The 16,104-nt window shown below is 53.0% G+C and overlaps 1 protein-coding gene across 4 annotated transcripts in view; it reads left to right on the plus strand.

Moving 5' to 3' along the window:
- GLT1D1 (glycosyltransferase 1 domain containing 1) overlaps nt 1–16,104 on the plus strand; it is a 76,590-nt gene that overhangs the window by 46,576 nt on the left and 13,910 nt on the right. For 3 of the 4 annotated variants that reach the window (XM_045779192.2, XM_045779177.2, XM_087857435.1), the window contains 4 exons: nt 138–233; nt 806–855; nt 11,605–11,648; nt 12,768–12,888. In XM_045779192.2, coding sequence (XP_045635148.2) covers nt 138–233; nt 806–855; nt 11,605–11,648; nt 12,768–12,888 — 311 coding nt within the window. The remainder of the gene's footprint in view (nt 1–137; nt 234–805; nt 856–11,604; nt 11,649–12,767; nt 12,889–16,104) is intronic. The other variant, XM_045779202.2, reaches the window with a different exon arrangement.

Consider the following 16,104-nt stretch of genomic DNA (forward strand, 5'->3'; position numbering starts at 1 on the left):
CTTGTGTGAAGGCCGGGGTGGGGACAGGTGCGGAGAGGTGGGAGCCCGGCGGCTTCGGAGCTGTGTCTCGGGGTCTTCGCTCCCATGGTATCCGGCTCCTCCTCTCCACTGAAAATATCTGAACTCTTCTGTTGCAGGGATTAACCAAAGTGCTGATAATTTACACATCTTCCTCCTGGTGTGTGGACTTAGACAAGTTAAGGACCCTCTTTACTTGGTGGATGCGTTCTCGGGTACGTTTTGGTTACAGAATTCTGTTTGGGGACTGGTCTTAGAGTTTCTGTCCGTCGGACTTTCAGGTTTCCCATCTCCGTCTTTCCACAAGAGTAGAACTGCTTCTAGGTGGTTACTCTGGAAACAACCAGAAAGACAAGAGCGCTGGGTAGTGATCTCACTCGTTTCTACTTTCCCGTGCCCTCGGCTTTCTGAGGAAATGACTACAAAAGTAGTGAATAATTGTACGAATAACATACCCTTATCTGGAAACTGTTTACACACGTCAGTTTGTAGGACACGTTTGGAGATTTGCTGCGTTGCTTGAATTATCCCCAACGTCCATCTGGCTTGTGGAGTGATTACTCCTGGCTGTCCAACGGGGGGGGGAGATCTGGGTAACGCATAACATTCTAGAAAAAGCCTTTTACTTAGAATAACACGGTGTTCAGTGTTTACATTTCAAATACAGAGAATTTGAGAAAATGATATGAAATAATTTATATTATCACATAATTAATATTAAACTTAATTATGTTTCCATCTGTGGCATAAAACCACTAAATTTTTTTTTCTCTTTTTTCTTCCCAAGAATGGCATCGAGAGGAGCCTAATGTTTACATGGTGATCGTAGGTCCGGAAGTAAGTAGATACGCTGCCACTGTTGCTCTCATCTCTGTCTTTGTCTTTATACTTTTTATGGGTTTTCTAAAATTAGCTGACATTCCTCTTCTAACCAAATTATTTTTTTCCTGTTAAAGTAACTAAAGTCTGCCTTTTAAGAAATGAAAACCAAAGTTAAAGATGACGAGGTTTTGCAAACCTTTACAGCTAATTTATTGCTATGGAGGACAGGTTTTTAGGAAGCGCAGAGTCGCATCAGGAGAAGGTGCCGTGAAGCGAACGTTAGTCTAAGCCGGTGCATCAGGCACGCGTTGTACAAGGTCCACGTTACCCCCGAAACCCCTTTAAACTGCACAGCAAACCAACACAGAGCTATTTCTTCAACCGAGCACCAGGTTAACTAGCTGACTTGCGTTTAGGAGCCGAGGGGTGTGGGAAATCACTGTCTATAAGCACGGGGAGATGCTTGTCCCTGACCGTGGCCACTGTCCGGGGAGCGGAGGCCAGCGGAAGGCCTTGGAGACCTTGCGTCTGGTTCCACGGGCCTCCAGGAGATTCTCCGGTCCCCTCAACAACGCAGGTCAAGTGTGTGCGGCTCTGTCCTACACACAGGGCTGAGTGCTCAGGATTCAGAGAATCGGGGTGGAAACATCTCTCGAGAATGAACCTTGATTTACTCCAAGCAGTGTGGGAAATGAAGCAGGCTTTGTTTCCAGCAGGACGGGATGAGACATCGTAGAAGAAACTCCCGTCCTCCGTGGGGTGTCTGTGCCGGGGCGGCAGATGCCACCCCCTGGGGAAAGGCATCGCTCACTTCCTTGGTCCTGTGTGCCAAACCGGGGTAGCTGAGCTTGCGACGTCGCCGTGTCAGCCACTGTATTCATCAGGGGTGCCCCCGAGAACTTGAGCAAGTGGGTTCCCGCACGACTCGGAGTCTTAACCTGTTTTGCATGCGCTCCTGTGGGTTTCCCAGCTCCCTGGGGACACACACAGCATGCAGTGGGGGGACACGCACTTGCCTCCATATTCTCAGACTTTGAGAGACCATACGTTTACCTAGAAAAAGGCCACCTAACCTAATAAAAATATCAAGGGCTCGAATCTGCCACATGGAAAAGGAATCACCCCATATTCCACCCATATGCCTGGTGCAACAGGCACTCACATACGTACACACGCCTGCACACACATGTGCACACTACATGCACATGCCCGTGTGCTCGGCGCCAGCCTTTTGGTGCAACAAGAAAATCCCCGGTGCCTGCTGAATGGTAAGTCCCATAGCGGCAGAGTTGTTGATGACAGTGATGGTTTTAATTCTCTTCCCATCCTTCTGTCTGGAGAATGTTACTGAAAGAACAAGTTTGAGTTTGATGCTGAAATCCTTGCTAACCGAGAGAGAGGGCCTCGGGCTTAGAAAGAATTTAGTGATGTGGTTTCTCATTTCCACTGTTTCCATTTTCATGGCGATGTTCTATTTATGGCGCGTGATGCTGGCTTTCCAACTACGAAAGTTTTCTTTAAAAATAAATTGAATTGGCTTAAAAAAGTATTAAATAAGCAGCCATACAGATAGTATGCAGATATGACAGATTACGAAAATGCACAGGAACAGCCAGAGTTTGGGAACCAGTTATAAAGTGGTCATGTTCGGGTGCAAGGAACCTTGAAACACAGCCTTGGTGGGCAGGAACGTTTGCCCGTGCCACGCTGACGATGACCCGCTCCGACTCTCTGATTGCGTTTCCGTGTAAGGAAACCTGCCGGAGGTGGCTGGCTTGGGAACACGCCGAAAGCACGGAACATGGGACAGCAACCCCGTCCCCAGGGAATGGTGACCCCGGAGGCACTGGAGCGTGCGCACCGGCCAGAGGGAAGGATGGCCGGCCCAGGTGGTGCGTCCCGGGATCCCCCTGCGACCCTCCCTTCAGCCCACCACCAGCAGGGAAGGGTCCCAGTGCCGCTGCTTCCTGAGGGCTTCTGGGGCCTTAGTGTTCCAGGAGAGACACTACTGTGACTTTGTTGCTTCTACTGAACAATGAGGACTGTTTCTCGCATCCCAGAGGAAGGATGTCTTTTCTACCACTTGCTATCGCGACCCATCACTTTCCTCTAACCTGTGCTTGCCTACTTTTGAAGGAAAAGTGAATGCACAAAAATGTGTCTTTTTTCCCCTAATTTCAGTGCGGGGAAGCCTGTGCCTTGGGCTTGCGCTGGAGGACAGGCAGCAGGGGAGGGCAGAGACTGCGGCCAGGGGCAGGAAGGCTGAGGGGGCTATGGTTCGGCTGCGGCAAGATCGTGTACCCAGACATCCCGCTGTGGACGTCCCCGCTAGGGTCCGCCTACGTCTGTCCCTCGCTGAGGGAGATGGCCTCCTCCACGCCGCAGCCCGGTTTGGGTAATGCAGTGTCGTGCCCTTCTGCGGGCCTGAGTACAGAAGCGAAGGCTCTAGGTCTGGCTAGTTCATATCTGTCTGGTCCCTTTGGGCGGCTGCCACAGAATCCCAGGGATGGGCCAGTGGGCCAGCAACAGACACTTCTGGTCCTGGAGGCTGGAAGTCTGAGATGGAGGTGCTGGCATGGTCGGGCTCTGGGGAGGCCTCTTCCTGGCTCAGGGACACTCCTTGCGGTCATTTATGAGAATTGATCCCATCGTATGAGACTGATTCTATTCCCAAGGCCTCCACCTTTGTGACCCACTCACTTCCCAAAGACCTCACCTCCTGACACCATCATCTTTGGGCATTAGGATCTCAGGGTATGAATTTGGGGTGTGGGGGACACAACACTGAGGCCATAGCAATATCAATAAAAGGTCTTTATCAAATCTAAGGGGTAAACAAAAAGCCGCCACCCGAACCTTGATGTCATCTCAGCAGACAGAATAATTTGAGCTTCTAAATAAGGTAGCATCGAATCCAGTGAGTGACGAACTCCTTCAGAGAAGTTGTTTTCTTCTTGATTCCGCGTGTCCCATGAAAGACAAAAGACTGATGCATCTGGAGACACATCTCAGACTCTCCAGTAACCTGGACGGGCTAGTGTCTGAGGTTTGCTTGTTCACTTCCTAACTATAACCAGCGGCGTGCTGGCGAGTGTCCAACCACCGGTGCTCGTGGGGCGCAGGGCAGGGGAGCCCTATTTTCTGAGAGCCCGACCGGCCTATTTCCATGGTGTAGAAGCTCCCTCCACGGGCCCGTTCCAAGTTATGGGGAGACGTCTCTGAAGAGCTGAGGTGCGTGTGTGCGTGCATGGCCGCCGGGGGCGGGCAGAGCCAGCCCAGCACAGGGTCCGTACGCGGTGCGTGCACGCGAATGCACACACGCACGCACACATGCGCACACTACTAGACAGTGCTTCTCCCGCTCCATGCAGCTCCACACGCGGGTCCTTGTGTGCGAAGTAAGCTCCAGGCCAGCGTGGAGCCCAGTGCGGCACCTGAACTCACGACCCTGAGACCTGAGCTGAGATCAAGGTCAGCTGCTTAAATCTGGTCCTTTTTAAAAGACTGTCCTGGGCCATCCTTTGCTATGTGGCACTCTTCTATTCCATGTCATTTTTAAAAAGCTTGTTTTTACCCAAAAATCGATTTCATGATTTGCTTCCTAATCTGAAGTGTGAAAATCACTGGCTCGGCCACACTGGATGGTGTGCGCGTGTGAGAGTCCCACTAAATGTGTATCCAAGGCCATCATGCTGGCGGCTTCCGCCACGAGAGCCTCTCCCCAGATGCTGGCCTGGCTCTGCCAGGACCCGGGCGCGTACGCTCCCCTGACCGCCGCCGAACCCAGCCCACCTGCATCGTTACAAGATTTCCAGACATCTCTCAGCTTTCATGATCAAGGATTCAATCTGACATCGCGTCTGAATACAGAATGAGGAGGGGGTTCAAACAGTTTTACACTTGAATTTGAATCCTTGCTACAACGTTATCGGTTAAGAATTTGGAAACGGATTTGCCAAGTGGTCCAGAGGTCAAACCGTGGGAGGCACTGAAACGCATGCTTTACCACTGTGGTGTTTAAGAGACCGAACCCCCTGAATGTCACCACGATCGGTGGCATCTGATGGGAGTCCACTCCTCATTCCCTGTCCTCCTTTGTTAACTGCGAAGCTCAGTGGCTGAGTAAACTCGTTAGGTATGAATTACACACTTTTGGAGGTCACACGCCGACCTCTCAGTACAAAGCTGCACTGACTCCGTGAGCCGAGGCGTCCGGAACAGCACGCCGTCTCTTACTAGGGAATCACTGTGGTGCACACAGCTGTGGTCCTTCTGGTCCTTTCTCTGCACGGGGCCCTGTCCTACGGGACACGCCAGCGAAGAAGAAACAGTGCCGCTCAGCCAGTGCCCCTTGGCTGCAGGCGTGACACCAACTCCAGCAAATGCAACTTACGGGAAGATGACAAGAGCCACCAAGAGAATGGTTGGTGGAGCTGGAGACGAGAAATTCCAGAGGCCAGGGAGTCTTAGCCGGGAACGTTCCCGGTGGCCACCCCCCCCCCCCCCCGGGGAAGAATGAGCTCCACCCACTTCTTAGTCTCTGGATCCTTCTGTTCAAGGTCCAAGATCCAGCTTGGGAGGCATCCCATCCTGTTGTAAGGAGAGGACCGGGCACCCGGTGCCACGTTGACCACCCGTGTCCGTGGGAGGAGGTGAGGAAGAACAGAAGGAAGGGGGCTTTGGCAGAAGAGGTGGACGCCGAAGGGTCAAAGGAGAAAGTAGGTGTTCGCAGCACGTGCGGATGCCCCGTTTGTCCTGACCCTCAGGCGAAGGACGGGAAGACGTTTGTGGGTCAGTTGGCGGGAGTAGTCAGCCACCACGTCTGCTCCCTGGCATTGCCTCGGTGCTCTCCTTCAGGGACTCGGGAAGAGCGCCCCTTAGCGGGGAAAACTGTGCCACTGGCAGAACTTGGCGTGTCCTCCTCTGGAAGTATTGCTGTGGGACAGCGATGGCGGGCGGAGTCTGGGCAGGAGACCGGGCTGCCGTTATTAATTGTGTCGTTCGTACAGAGGGGGAGCAGGACGTACGTGTGTGCGTGCATGTTCACGTAGACAGAACCTGACTTCTCTATTCAGCCCTGCAGGAAATACTTACTGAGTGTTATACTCACCCCGTGCTGTAGGCATGTGGACGCACCCCAGGGACGAGAGCAGACCCGACGCCTGCCGTCAGGGGCACGGAGCCCAGTCAGCAGACAGACTGCGGCTGTGTCCGCAAAGGAGAGCCCAGGGCTGCGGGGCGTTCACACGGGCTCCCGCCGTGTCCCGGCCCAGCCCAGAGAGCGTGTCGCCACTCTGCTCACCAGGTGGCATCTACCGACTCTAGCGAGCATTTATAAAATCGTAGCGTGGATGTTCTTAGGCTGCTTGAGAAATCACCGATGCTGTGTGTGTTTTATTTTTTAGATGCCATACACACGTTTGTGTTTGTGGCAATTCTCAGCAAGAACGTTTTAGAAAGCCGGATCTCCGTCCCATACAGAAGCTCATAATCACTGCCACTCACTGTGCTGGCCGTGAGTTAGCACCTTGAGACCAATGGCCTCATCCGTGTCCTACAAAGGGTAGTTCCACGTGGCCGTGTAGCACAGTGGCTGCAGGCATGGACTGTGGAATCAGCTGGGTGCCCCTCGCCTCTCTGTGCCTCAGCTTCCCCATCTGCAAAGTAGGCATGACCCAGACGATGCCACCTGCCTCACCGTTTCTCGTAGGGACTGAGTATGGCGCGGTGTCGCAAACGCACCTGGCTCACAGGCAGCAGCCGACGACGTGACGTGGAAAAGAGCTGTCCCTGCAAATGTTTTCTTCCTGCATGGACGCAACAGTAATCTGCTTTAGCTGCAGGATGGTCTGAGTCTGGCTTTGGTTTTCTGTTAAAGCTTCTTGATCTCTTAGTTCAACCATTTTAGCAAAGCGTGTGCTTTCTGCTTCTAGGAGGGTCCGGAGTGGGTGCATTTGCTGGTGCTCTTTGAGAAGGAGTGTGGTGTGAGCATTCAGTTTGAGCATGACGGTTTAATGACTTCCCACGATAACTTCTTATATCAAAGATGATTTTCCTTAAGCCTGGGAGTTGAAACAATAGCTTTTGCTCAGAAATAAATAAGCTTAGAGGGAGGAAATGAGAATTTTCTTTGCTGCTTGCCATGCTTTTGTTTTTTAAAATTTCATAACATGTGCTTTCATTACATAAAAAATCTACCCTTCTTTTTTTCTTTATCTTGTATTTTGTTCCAGTTGGCTTCACTGGGAGATGTGAAGTTGAACTCATGTGGAAGGCAAATCCGGAAAAGTTTAATGCAGTTCGTACTTCAGACTTGGAAGCTGTTATACCTTCAGCTGAATTTTAGTTAATATGCTAGGTATTTCAGCAGACTTTCAAAATTTTCCTTGAGGAATTACTTTTCTCTAAATTGTTGATCGTGAGAGAAGCATGCTAATAAAATTTAAAATGAGGGGTCTCTAACTGAAAATGATCATAAGTAAGATACGAATTTGAGAATATGTAAAGCCAAAAGAAGGCTTTCATTAGCCTGTTCGCTTTTTTCGTGATAAGATGTTGGGGTTATAATGTAGTTCAATTGTTTAAGATCATTTCAACAGAAAGAATCAGGAACGAGAAACGGAAGGGAAGGGCCAGCTGGAAACCTTGCATTTAGCAAATATTATCAAGTGGAGAGCTGTGTGCAAGACACCGGGCCTGGCCCTGGAGGGAAAGGGACATGCATACGGGGGGGAGGGGGGGAGCGAGGCGGACAAGCAGGAGACGAGGCAGGCCTGAGTTTGGAAGCAGCTGGAAGGAAAGTGGGGGAGGAAACGTTGCTTCTGGTTTAGATGATCGGGGAAAGTCGCCCAGGGAGGTGGCATCTACCTGTGCCCTGGGGTTGAATAGGTGTTAGGGACGGAGGGGGGCATTCCTGGTGGTGAGAATGGCAACAGAGAAGAGGGAAATAGCTGCAGATGGGATATCGTGGGGAAATAAACAGATAAGCAGGTAGTTATTCCATAATCCATGTTGGCTTTTTATGAACTAGTTGATAAAACCCCTGAGTAGACGGCAGAGAGGCAGGGGAGTGTGGTTTTAAGAACTCGGGCTCCTGGCCCCGCACCTTCTAGCTGTGTGATCCTGGTTAAACTACATGAGCTCTCTGAACTTCACTGTTCTCTTGTGTCAAGTGGGGTAATCGTAACAGGATCGTGGGCAAGAAGTAAGTTAATGCATATAGAGAACTTCACGTAGGTTAGGCCCAGAGTACATGGCAAATAACAACAAATCGTCCGTAAGTATGGGTTTTTCCTGTAAAGACGTTTCAAGGAATAGAAGTGTGTTGCAGCCTCCACGGGTCCGTCTCTAACCCCGGCACTGGTTCTAGCTGGCCCAGCTCCACCGAAGAAGGGGGCAGGTAAGGAGGCCTCAGAACAGGGTTCACGCAGATCCCACTGCCTGTCTTGACCTGGCACAAAGCACCAAGGAAACGGACTACAAAAGCCACCTGCAAGCTGAGCGCCCTCTGCTGGCGGCCGAAGAAACCTCGTCCTTCCAGGCCTGCACGGGGGCATTCTGGAAACTGTCCTCATCAGAAGTAATGTTGCGACTTTGCTTCTGACATCTGCTGCAGAAATTGCCCGGGACTTCCAAACAAATCTGAGCTTCCAGGGCTCAGCTGTCGGTGCTTTGCAAGAGGCAAGTGAGGCCTATGTGGCTGTCCGTCTGGAAGACACCAGCCTGTGTGCTATCTGCATCCAGTGTGTAATGTTGCCAAGAGACACACAGCTAGCATGCTGCACACACGGAGAACGTGCTCAAGAATCCTCTATGACGGGAAACAGTTCATTCTCAAAAATAAAAACCGGGGCACCTGGGTGGCTCAGTCGTGACGCGTCTGCCCTCGGCTCGGGTCATGATCTCAGGGTCCTGGGATCGAGTCCCGCCTCGGGCTCCCTGCTTGGAGGGGAGTCTGCTTCTCCCTCTGCCTGCTGCTCCCCCTGCTTGTGCTCGGTCTCTCTCTCTCCCCTCTCAATTGAATAAATAAAATCTTAAAAACAAAGACCAGAAAACCCCAACAAAATGTTCTCTGGTTGTTATTGTTAGTCCTGAACGTTAGAGTTTCCCCCCCACAGGGTCAGAAGGTAGCGAGTATGTGATTGAGAGAGGAAACACGGAGTCAGAAATCAGGTCTTGGCAGTGTTTCCGCTTTGATTTGTGTGAAATTTTTAATATAAACGTGGAGACTTAAAGCATTTGTGTAGGTCGAAATGCTTCAGCAAGAAACCTCAGCAACCGAATTTTATAACAACTAGACACAAACCTGTTAAGTGTTTCTGGATCATGCGAGCGTCTGGATTTTCCTAGAGGAAGCAGATCATTTACGGACGGCAACTACATGGTGTTGGCCGCACCTGCACCAGACGCGGGGTCCGCCCACTCGGCCTTTTCTCCCCGAGTCGTCCTCTGTGTGAGCGCATCTGTCCCCTGTGCTGTTCCTGTGACTTTGCTCTTAAAATAACTCTAAAAATGTCGTTTCAGGGGATAGTTCCAGTGTTCCCTGTGCACCCAGATTTGATGTGTTAGCTTCCTGGGACACCTGTCAGTCAGTGCCAGTGGTGTGAAGGATTTGGGGTCCAACACGCGCAACCAACAGACTCACGGCATTCCCTTGCCAAAAGAAAGTGAAATGAAGGTTCTGGAAGGCACAACATACTCTCAGTTGGCATGATAAAGTATGGGGTACTGTCATATTCATTAAACCGCCTTGTTCTGTAATTGCTAATACCTACCAGTAAACCGTGAGTGAGACTAGAAACGGAAGCTGCGTTCGCCACTCGCTCATCGGAGGACGGGACGAGCCGGCAGACGCTGTGTTAGTAAAATGTGTTTATGCTCTCCTCCGTCTGTATCTTTGAGGAAGAGCTCCGAGTTTGGTGTCACACGGGCATACATTTAAGAACAACTGTTATTTTAAAAGCTGTATTCATTGTTGATGGCACCAGGGCAGGGACGGCCAAGGGCAAAGCCGCGGTCTGCCGTTGAGTTTGCACTCGGGCGAGTCCCGTGTGAACATACGCTGTGGCTCGGGCTGTGGGAGCCCTGTGACAGTGGGACAGTGTCCCCTCACATCCTCCGGATGCCTCCGACAGTAAGCCCACCCAAGAAGAGGCCAGGCACACAGGCTGTACTCCGGTCTGATTTCCGAGGGTCGCGAATGTGTGCGTCCCCGTGCGAACACTGCGATGGCCGCCAGGCGCTGGGGTGTGTTGCTCTCACCGCTCCGTCCCGGGCGTGGAGATGTGTGGCAGTATCTCTGGGACAGTGTGCATGTGAGGTGACGCCTACAGACCTTTCTGTTCCAGTGCTGAGATCTGAGCTCTCACACACATTCTTTCCAGAAGGATATTTAACTTTTCCTTCTGCTGCACCGAAGCAGTCACCATGTCTCAGGCCGTCAGGAGCGCTGCATTGTTGGGGCTCATCCGATCCTCCCCACCATCCCGAGGCCCTGTGACGACTCTCACTTTGCAACCAAGGAAGCTAAGGCCCAGAGAGGTCCCGTGATGCAGGCACGGCCGGGAGCTAGCGAGTGGCTGGGGGGCGGACCGTGGCCTCTCCTTCTGACCTTACACAACTACGAATGGGTCTGCATAAAACCCTGAGGCCACTCTGCAAGGAGTAAAACGCAGGGCCTTCAATCTGCACTAATTCAACCTGTCAATCAGCAGGGGTGCAAAGACACAAAACAGGCCCGGTCCCAAAGGACACAGTGCCCCCGGATGCGAAACAGAAGGAAAACCCAGGCTCGAGGACGTGACGTTGTGACTAACTAAAGTTCTACTTGGCTTTTTTTTTTTTTTTTTTTTTTGAGATATAATTTGTATGCCATCAGAAGCACCACGTTAAAGTATAATCCAGCGGTTTTTAGTATATTCATGCAGTTTGCAGACGTCACCCTAGTTCGGGTACGTTTTCATCCCCCCAAAGGAAACCCCAGACTTGTTAGCAGCCGCTCCCCACCGTCTGCACCGCCCAGGCCCTGGCAACCACTTATCTACTTTCTTTCTCTCCGATTTGCTCATTCTGGGTGTTGCATGGAAATGGAGTCACTAGTGCGTGGCCGTTAGTGCCCGGCCTCCTGCACGAACGTCCTGTTCTCTGGAGTCCTCCGTGTGGGAGGTGTTAGCGCTACATCCCTTCTCGTGACTGAGTCATATTCCGTTGTGCGGATGGACCCGTCTGTCCACACATCAGCTTGATGGACGTGCCCTTGGCTTTAACATTGTGTTTCTGGGAAGGCTCCCTGTCAAAAATAGAATGTTAATTTTGTCGGGGCCTTTGTCTTAGATCAGCTAAGGATTCCAAGTCATCCTGCCTCAAAGATTTTATGACAAAATCCGCCACTGCAGGGAATCAGCTGACCCTTCCTTCCACGGGAGTGTCGTGTGGCCGGCGACTGCCCCGTGGCTGGGCTTGCCTTCTGCTTCCAGACCTTGAGCTGGGGGAGGGGTGGCCCACCGTCCTCGGGGCTGCAGCAGGCTCTCGTCTGACACGTGCAACAACAGTGGACAGGAGGACGTGTGCATTTCTCCGAGCTCCCTCCTCAGGGCCCCTCTCTCCCTCTGTATCATTATGTAGGAGCAGAATCAGGGTCTTAGTGCCTATTGGGCTTGACTTTTTCCTTCCTTAGTTGTTGAGTCTGGCTCTGTGGCCATGATACACCGTTCTTGAGACTGAGGCTCACGTCAGGCTTTTCCTAAAATCTTTGTCTTTTTTCAGGTTGACCCACTGTTTACAAGGGAAGTAAAAGCCAAAGTAAAAAGGTAAGTGGAGGAAGCGACCAGAATTCTGCAGGAGAGGAAGCCCACTGGCCAATCCATCAGCCCCACTCCCATGCTTGTGCAGCACTCACCGAGCCCAGGCTCTGTTGCCGGCACTTCCCAGTGCGGCCTCGTGACCGTGTCCCGGGAGATCCAGGCGCTCTTACTCCCCCCACTGACAGGAAGGGTGTGTGCGGTAGCAATCCCCTGGGGAGTGGAGATGCCCATCCTCCCTTGCTCAGGGAAATACTGATGAAAACCACTTTGCAGTTATAATTTCCACTGATCACACTGGCCAAAACCGAAAAGACCTAAAATATCAAGCACTTGATAGAACCGCAGGAAGCCAAAGGGCCTTTGCTCGCCTGCCGCAGACGCTCCAGAAGGCAGGCTTACGGCCGCTGGGCCAACTGCTCACGGAAGAAACCACCAGATGTGGCTGGCCCAGGACCACATCCTTAGGGTGACAGGTGGCCCCAGGGCCCCTCCAGCGAGTTCCAAGTGTTCAGCGGGGGGACGGGAAAGGACAGGGACCCAAAGGGTTTTCTCCCATTTGGGTCAGCCCCCTTTCAGGTGGTTTCCTCACGATCCCCCAGGATGGCCCCCCATGTCACCAGCCACCCAGTCAGCACAGGGGACTGGGAAGTACCGATCCCATCCCCACAGATATGCGGGCGTCTTTATATTGCTCAGAGACCCAGAGCGCCCACAGGTAAAACTACAGGCAGTTATGTGAGTGGCAGACAGGCTGTTGGATGGACACGGATCAGTGTTGTGGATGAAAAAATAAGACAAAACGTGTATATGTCCACTCTGGGCGGTGGGCACCTGGGTGCTTGTCTCTATTTTAGAATTTCTGTTTATTAGATGTCTGTTATTGTCCCTATTAGTATTTTTTTAAACAAACGTTTGAAAAAAGGTCGCCTTATTAGAAAAAGTGTCCAGCACCTTCTGTCTGGCCTCTGATACCTGGGAGGCACAATTCACAGTGACGGCGGCTCATCAGGGGTGGGGAAGGGGAGAGACCCTCATCCCCGTACGGTGCTGTCTGGAGAACTACTGTCCTCCCCCGGCCCCCCCAAGATGCCCGGCGGCAGAGAGCTGTCCCTGCTCCTGTTTCAGGACGGCTGGGGTGCGGCTGCTCGGAGAGATGCCGCAGGGGGACCTGCACGCAGCGCTGAGGAACTGCTTCGCCGTGGTGAACAGCTCCATGTCCGAGGGCATGTCCGCCGCGATTCTGGAGGTAAAGACCCAGCCCGAGTCCCAGAGGCGGCGTCCAGAAGCCGCACGTCCCTCCTGTCCCACCCATCCCTCCCGTCCCCCTTTACGGAGGGGATGTCTTTGCCGATCAAGGTGTGCGCCGCTCAGAGCCACAGAGAACAGCCTTTCTTTGGAACCTCAAAAGTAGTTTTTAATTCTATCTGAGACTAAATAATGTATCATTTCCTTTCGCTCTGCCACTTGTCCTTGCTAGCTACAGTATAAAATGAAACTAGGGCCCCTCTGTGACCCACTAAGTATCTTTGATGGAGGGGGCGCCATGAAGCGGGGCTGACAGGTGCGCGGGGAGGGGGTGGGTGGGGCGGGCCGGGAGAGCTGATCCCTCATCCGGCATTCGGCTCCAGAACGGACTTGCCTTTCTCCCGTGCTGTTGTCACGGCGTGGCGGGCTGGACTCCTTTTGAAGGGCGAGCTCAGCACAGGGCGGCCTCTGATGCCCCCGTGCAGAGCAGCGCTCACTGCCGGAGTTCCCTCGGAACATTCCGTCACAAGCCACGGCACGCGTGCGGTCGCGTACAGCTCGGAGCACGTGCCGCGGCTACGGCCCACGTGCGTAAGCACCAGCTCACGTGCGGGCTGCTGGAGAGAAGGAGCGCGGGCCGCTGGCCTCCGGGACTCCGAAGCAGGTTTCAGGGGTTCCGTCTCGCGGGTGAGAAAGGCCTGCTTAGAGCGATGCCGTCCTTTCCTCCTGTTCGTAACATCCTTTCCTCCTCTGGACACCAGCTGGATTCACTGAACTTGGCGGCAGAAGGCACAATTTCATGTTTCACACAACACGGTAAATCACGACAGCAGCCGACAGAATGACCCTCCTAAACTGAGGGACCGGCTGATGCCTCGTGCCGCCTCTGTCCTTGCGGCAGCCTTCAAAAAGGCAAAACCCAAAGCAACAGCGGGAGCCGGGGTAGAAGGTGCCAGCGCCGGGTGCTTTCGGAGCCCGCGGTGTGGACCGCAGCCCGCCCGTGCTCAGGCACAGCCCACGGCCCTCCACGCCGGGGTGGCGTCCCGGCTCTCCCAGCCGCACTCTCACGGGAGCCTCCGCCCTTCGCACCGGCTTCAGAGAGGCACGTCCTCACCCCCCCAGTCCTCGAGCCGGTGCCCAACTGCTCCTTTGTAAATACACAGTTTCTTGTTCAAGTTCCCAAGAAAAAGCGAAGTCGAATTCAGGAATGATTTCATCACTGGCGCAGCGCGTCTCACGGCCGATGACTTGCTGTCAAGTCTCGTTTCCTTCAAAGGCAAGGCAGCTGTTGGCGAATGTGACGGTCTTAAATGTTGATGCTGTGCTCCTTTTGAAAACTCCAAAATAACCTTTGGGTTGAGGGTTTTGAATGAAGCTGATTTTAGGGGAGTGGTCTGGGTGCGTTTCATTAGAACCCATTCAAATAACCAAAGTGGTTAATCACAGAACGAACACATATCACTTCTGAAGGAAGGGATCTTTCGACCTCCCAGAATTAGCTTTGTTTTCTCATGGAAGCAATAAAAATCTCATTTGCTGAAATCCATCTCTTACCAAGAAACTCCACGAATCAAGCTCAAGCTGGAAGTGTGGGCGGCAGGGTGACTATTCCTACCGCGAATCTGTGGTTGCAAGTTTGGGCTTATTATGGTGTTGAACATGGCACAGAACAAAACGGAAATGACACGGAAAAGTATGTTCTTACCTCAGTCCTGGCTCTCCTCCCCACCCCAGAACGCACACGCACGCACACACGCACACACTACCGTCCCCGTCAAAGTTTCTGCTCCCCAGGGGGAAGGCAGGCCAAGAGTAACAAGAGAATTCTTGGGCTCTTAGCTTCTGGGCCCAGACCCTAGTGATTGAAGCCTCCCTGAAGGGCTCTTCGAGGACAGTCGTGACTCTGTGCCCTTTTGGCCGTGGCTGGTTTCAAAGTGTGTCAGGTGCGTGGCTGTGCTATGCCCTTCCCACTTTAAGGAGTGAAGGAACTTCTGAGGTGTCGCAATGAGAAGGGTGTTAGTTCAGGGTGGTGGGGAGGGGCCGGCGGGGGGGGGGAGTATTTTTCAAGGCGCAAGACTGTCTCTTGCGTCCAAGAGTTGCTCCCTAAATGCCCTGGGTCTCTGTGTTGAGAAACATTCTAAGCCCAGTGATGTAAGATCCGAACGCAGCATGTGTGCATGTCGGGGACTCCCAGACCCGCCTCGTCCCCACCCGACAGGCAGTGGTCACTCTATTGGACACGTGCTAGGCAAGGCCGCGAAAGCCCAAGCAAACCTCTCCACAAGCAAATCGGAATTCCGGAAATCAGAATTCTCTCCATAAATACAGGTGACGGTGCCCACCCTTCACGGCTCTGGCGGAGGGAGCCCTGGCAGCTGCATCTGGAGGCGGATCTGCACGTGGAGGGGAGGCAGCGTCTCTGGAATCTTCTGGCAGCTCTGCAGAAAATGAGGCACGAGCTACAAAGGTTCCTTTCAAGGTGGAATCGGAGGTTTCCGTCCACCGATGACAGGTGGAGGAGCTCCCCTGGGGAGAAACTGGGTACGTGCGGACTGAAACCGGCACAGACACCTTTTGCTCTTGGAACCCGGAACCAGGTCTGGGCTGCTGTCCGCCCCACGTGCGCTGCACGAGCCTCGTCTGTGTTCACCAGCAGAAAGTGTGTGCAGCGTGCACCCGCCCGTCTCCCAACAGGGTCAGCACAAGACGCCGCCCCCAGGCCGGGTCTTGTCGGGACGCACTTCTTGCCCATCGGGCCCTGGGACCTCACCTCTCTTCCAGGCAGCGTGTTTTTAAGGAGGTGACGTCACACCTTGAGAACGTGTATGAAAAAAGCCTTCCCACCTGCCTCTTCCTTCTGAAGACGTTTCCTTTCCTAGCGACAGCTTAGTTTTGAAGAGAGGACTTCAGAGTTTGTTGTCTGTGAATACACAACCGTGGGGTCCCCTTCACGTAGCTTCTGCCCCGCCCCCACTTCGCACGGTCACAGCCCCGATGGTACCGCGGCTCTCCGCACGGACGCGGAGCCTGGAGCCTGGAAACAGTTATCACATTACCATACCTGTGCATTCTTCCCTTCGACCAAAGTGTGCTGGGTGTGCGAGGTGTACTGGCTCTGGGCTACGCTCTGGAGAGAGCAGTGAGCAGGACATAGAAAGGTCATGGTTCGTGGGGGAATTTCTGCCCTTGTTTGGGGCAGAAAGAAGGAACTAGAAAC

This window comes from Ursus americanus, chromosome 30 (assembly GCF_024610735.1).
Source record: "Ursus americanus isolate L20-20 chromosome 30, mUrsAme1.1.p, whole genome shotgun sequence".
NCBI classification, from domain to species: Eukaryota; Metazoa; Chordata; class Mammalia; order Carnivora; family Ursidae; genus Ursus; species Ursus americanus.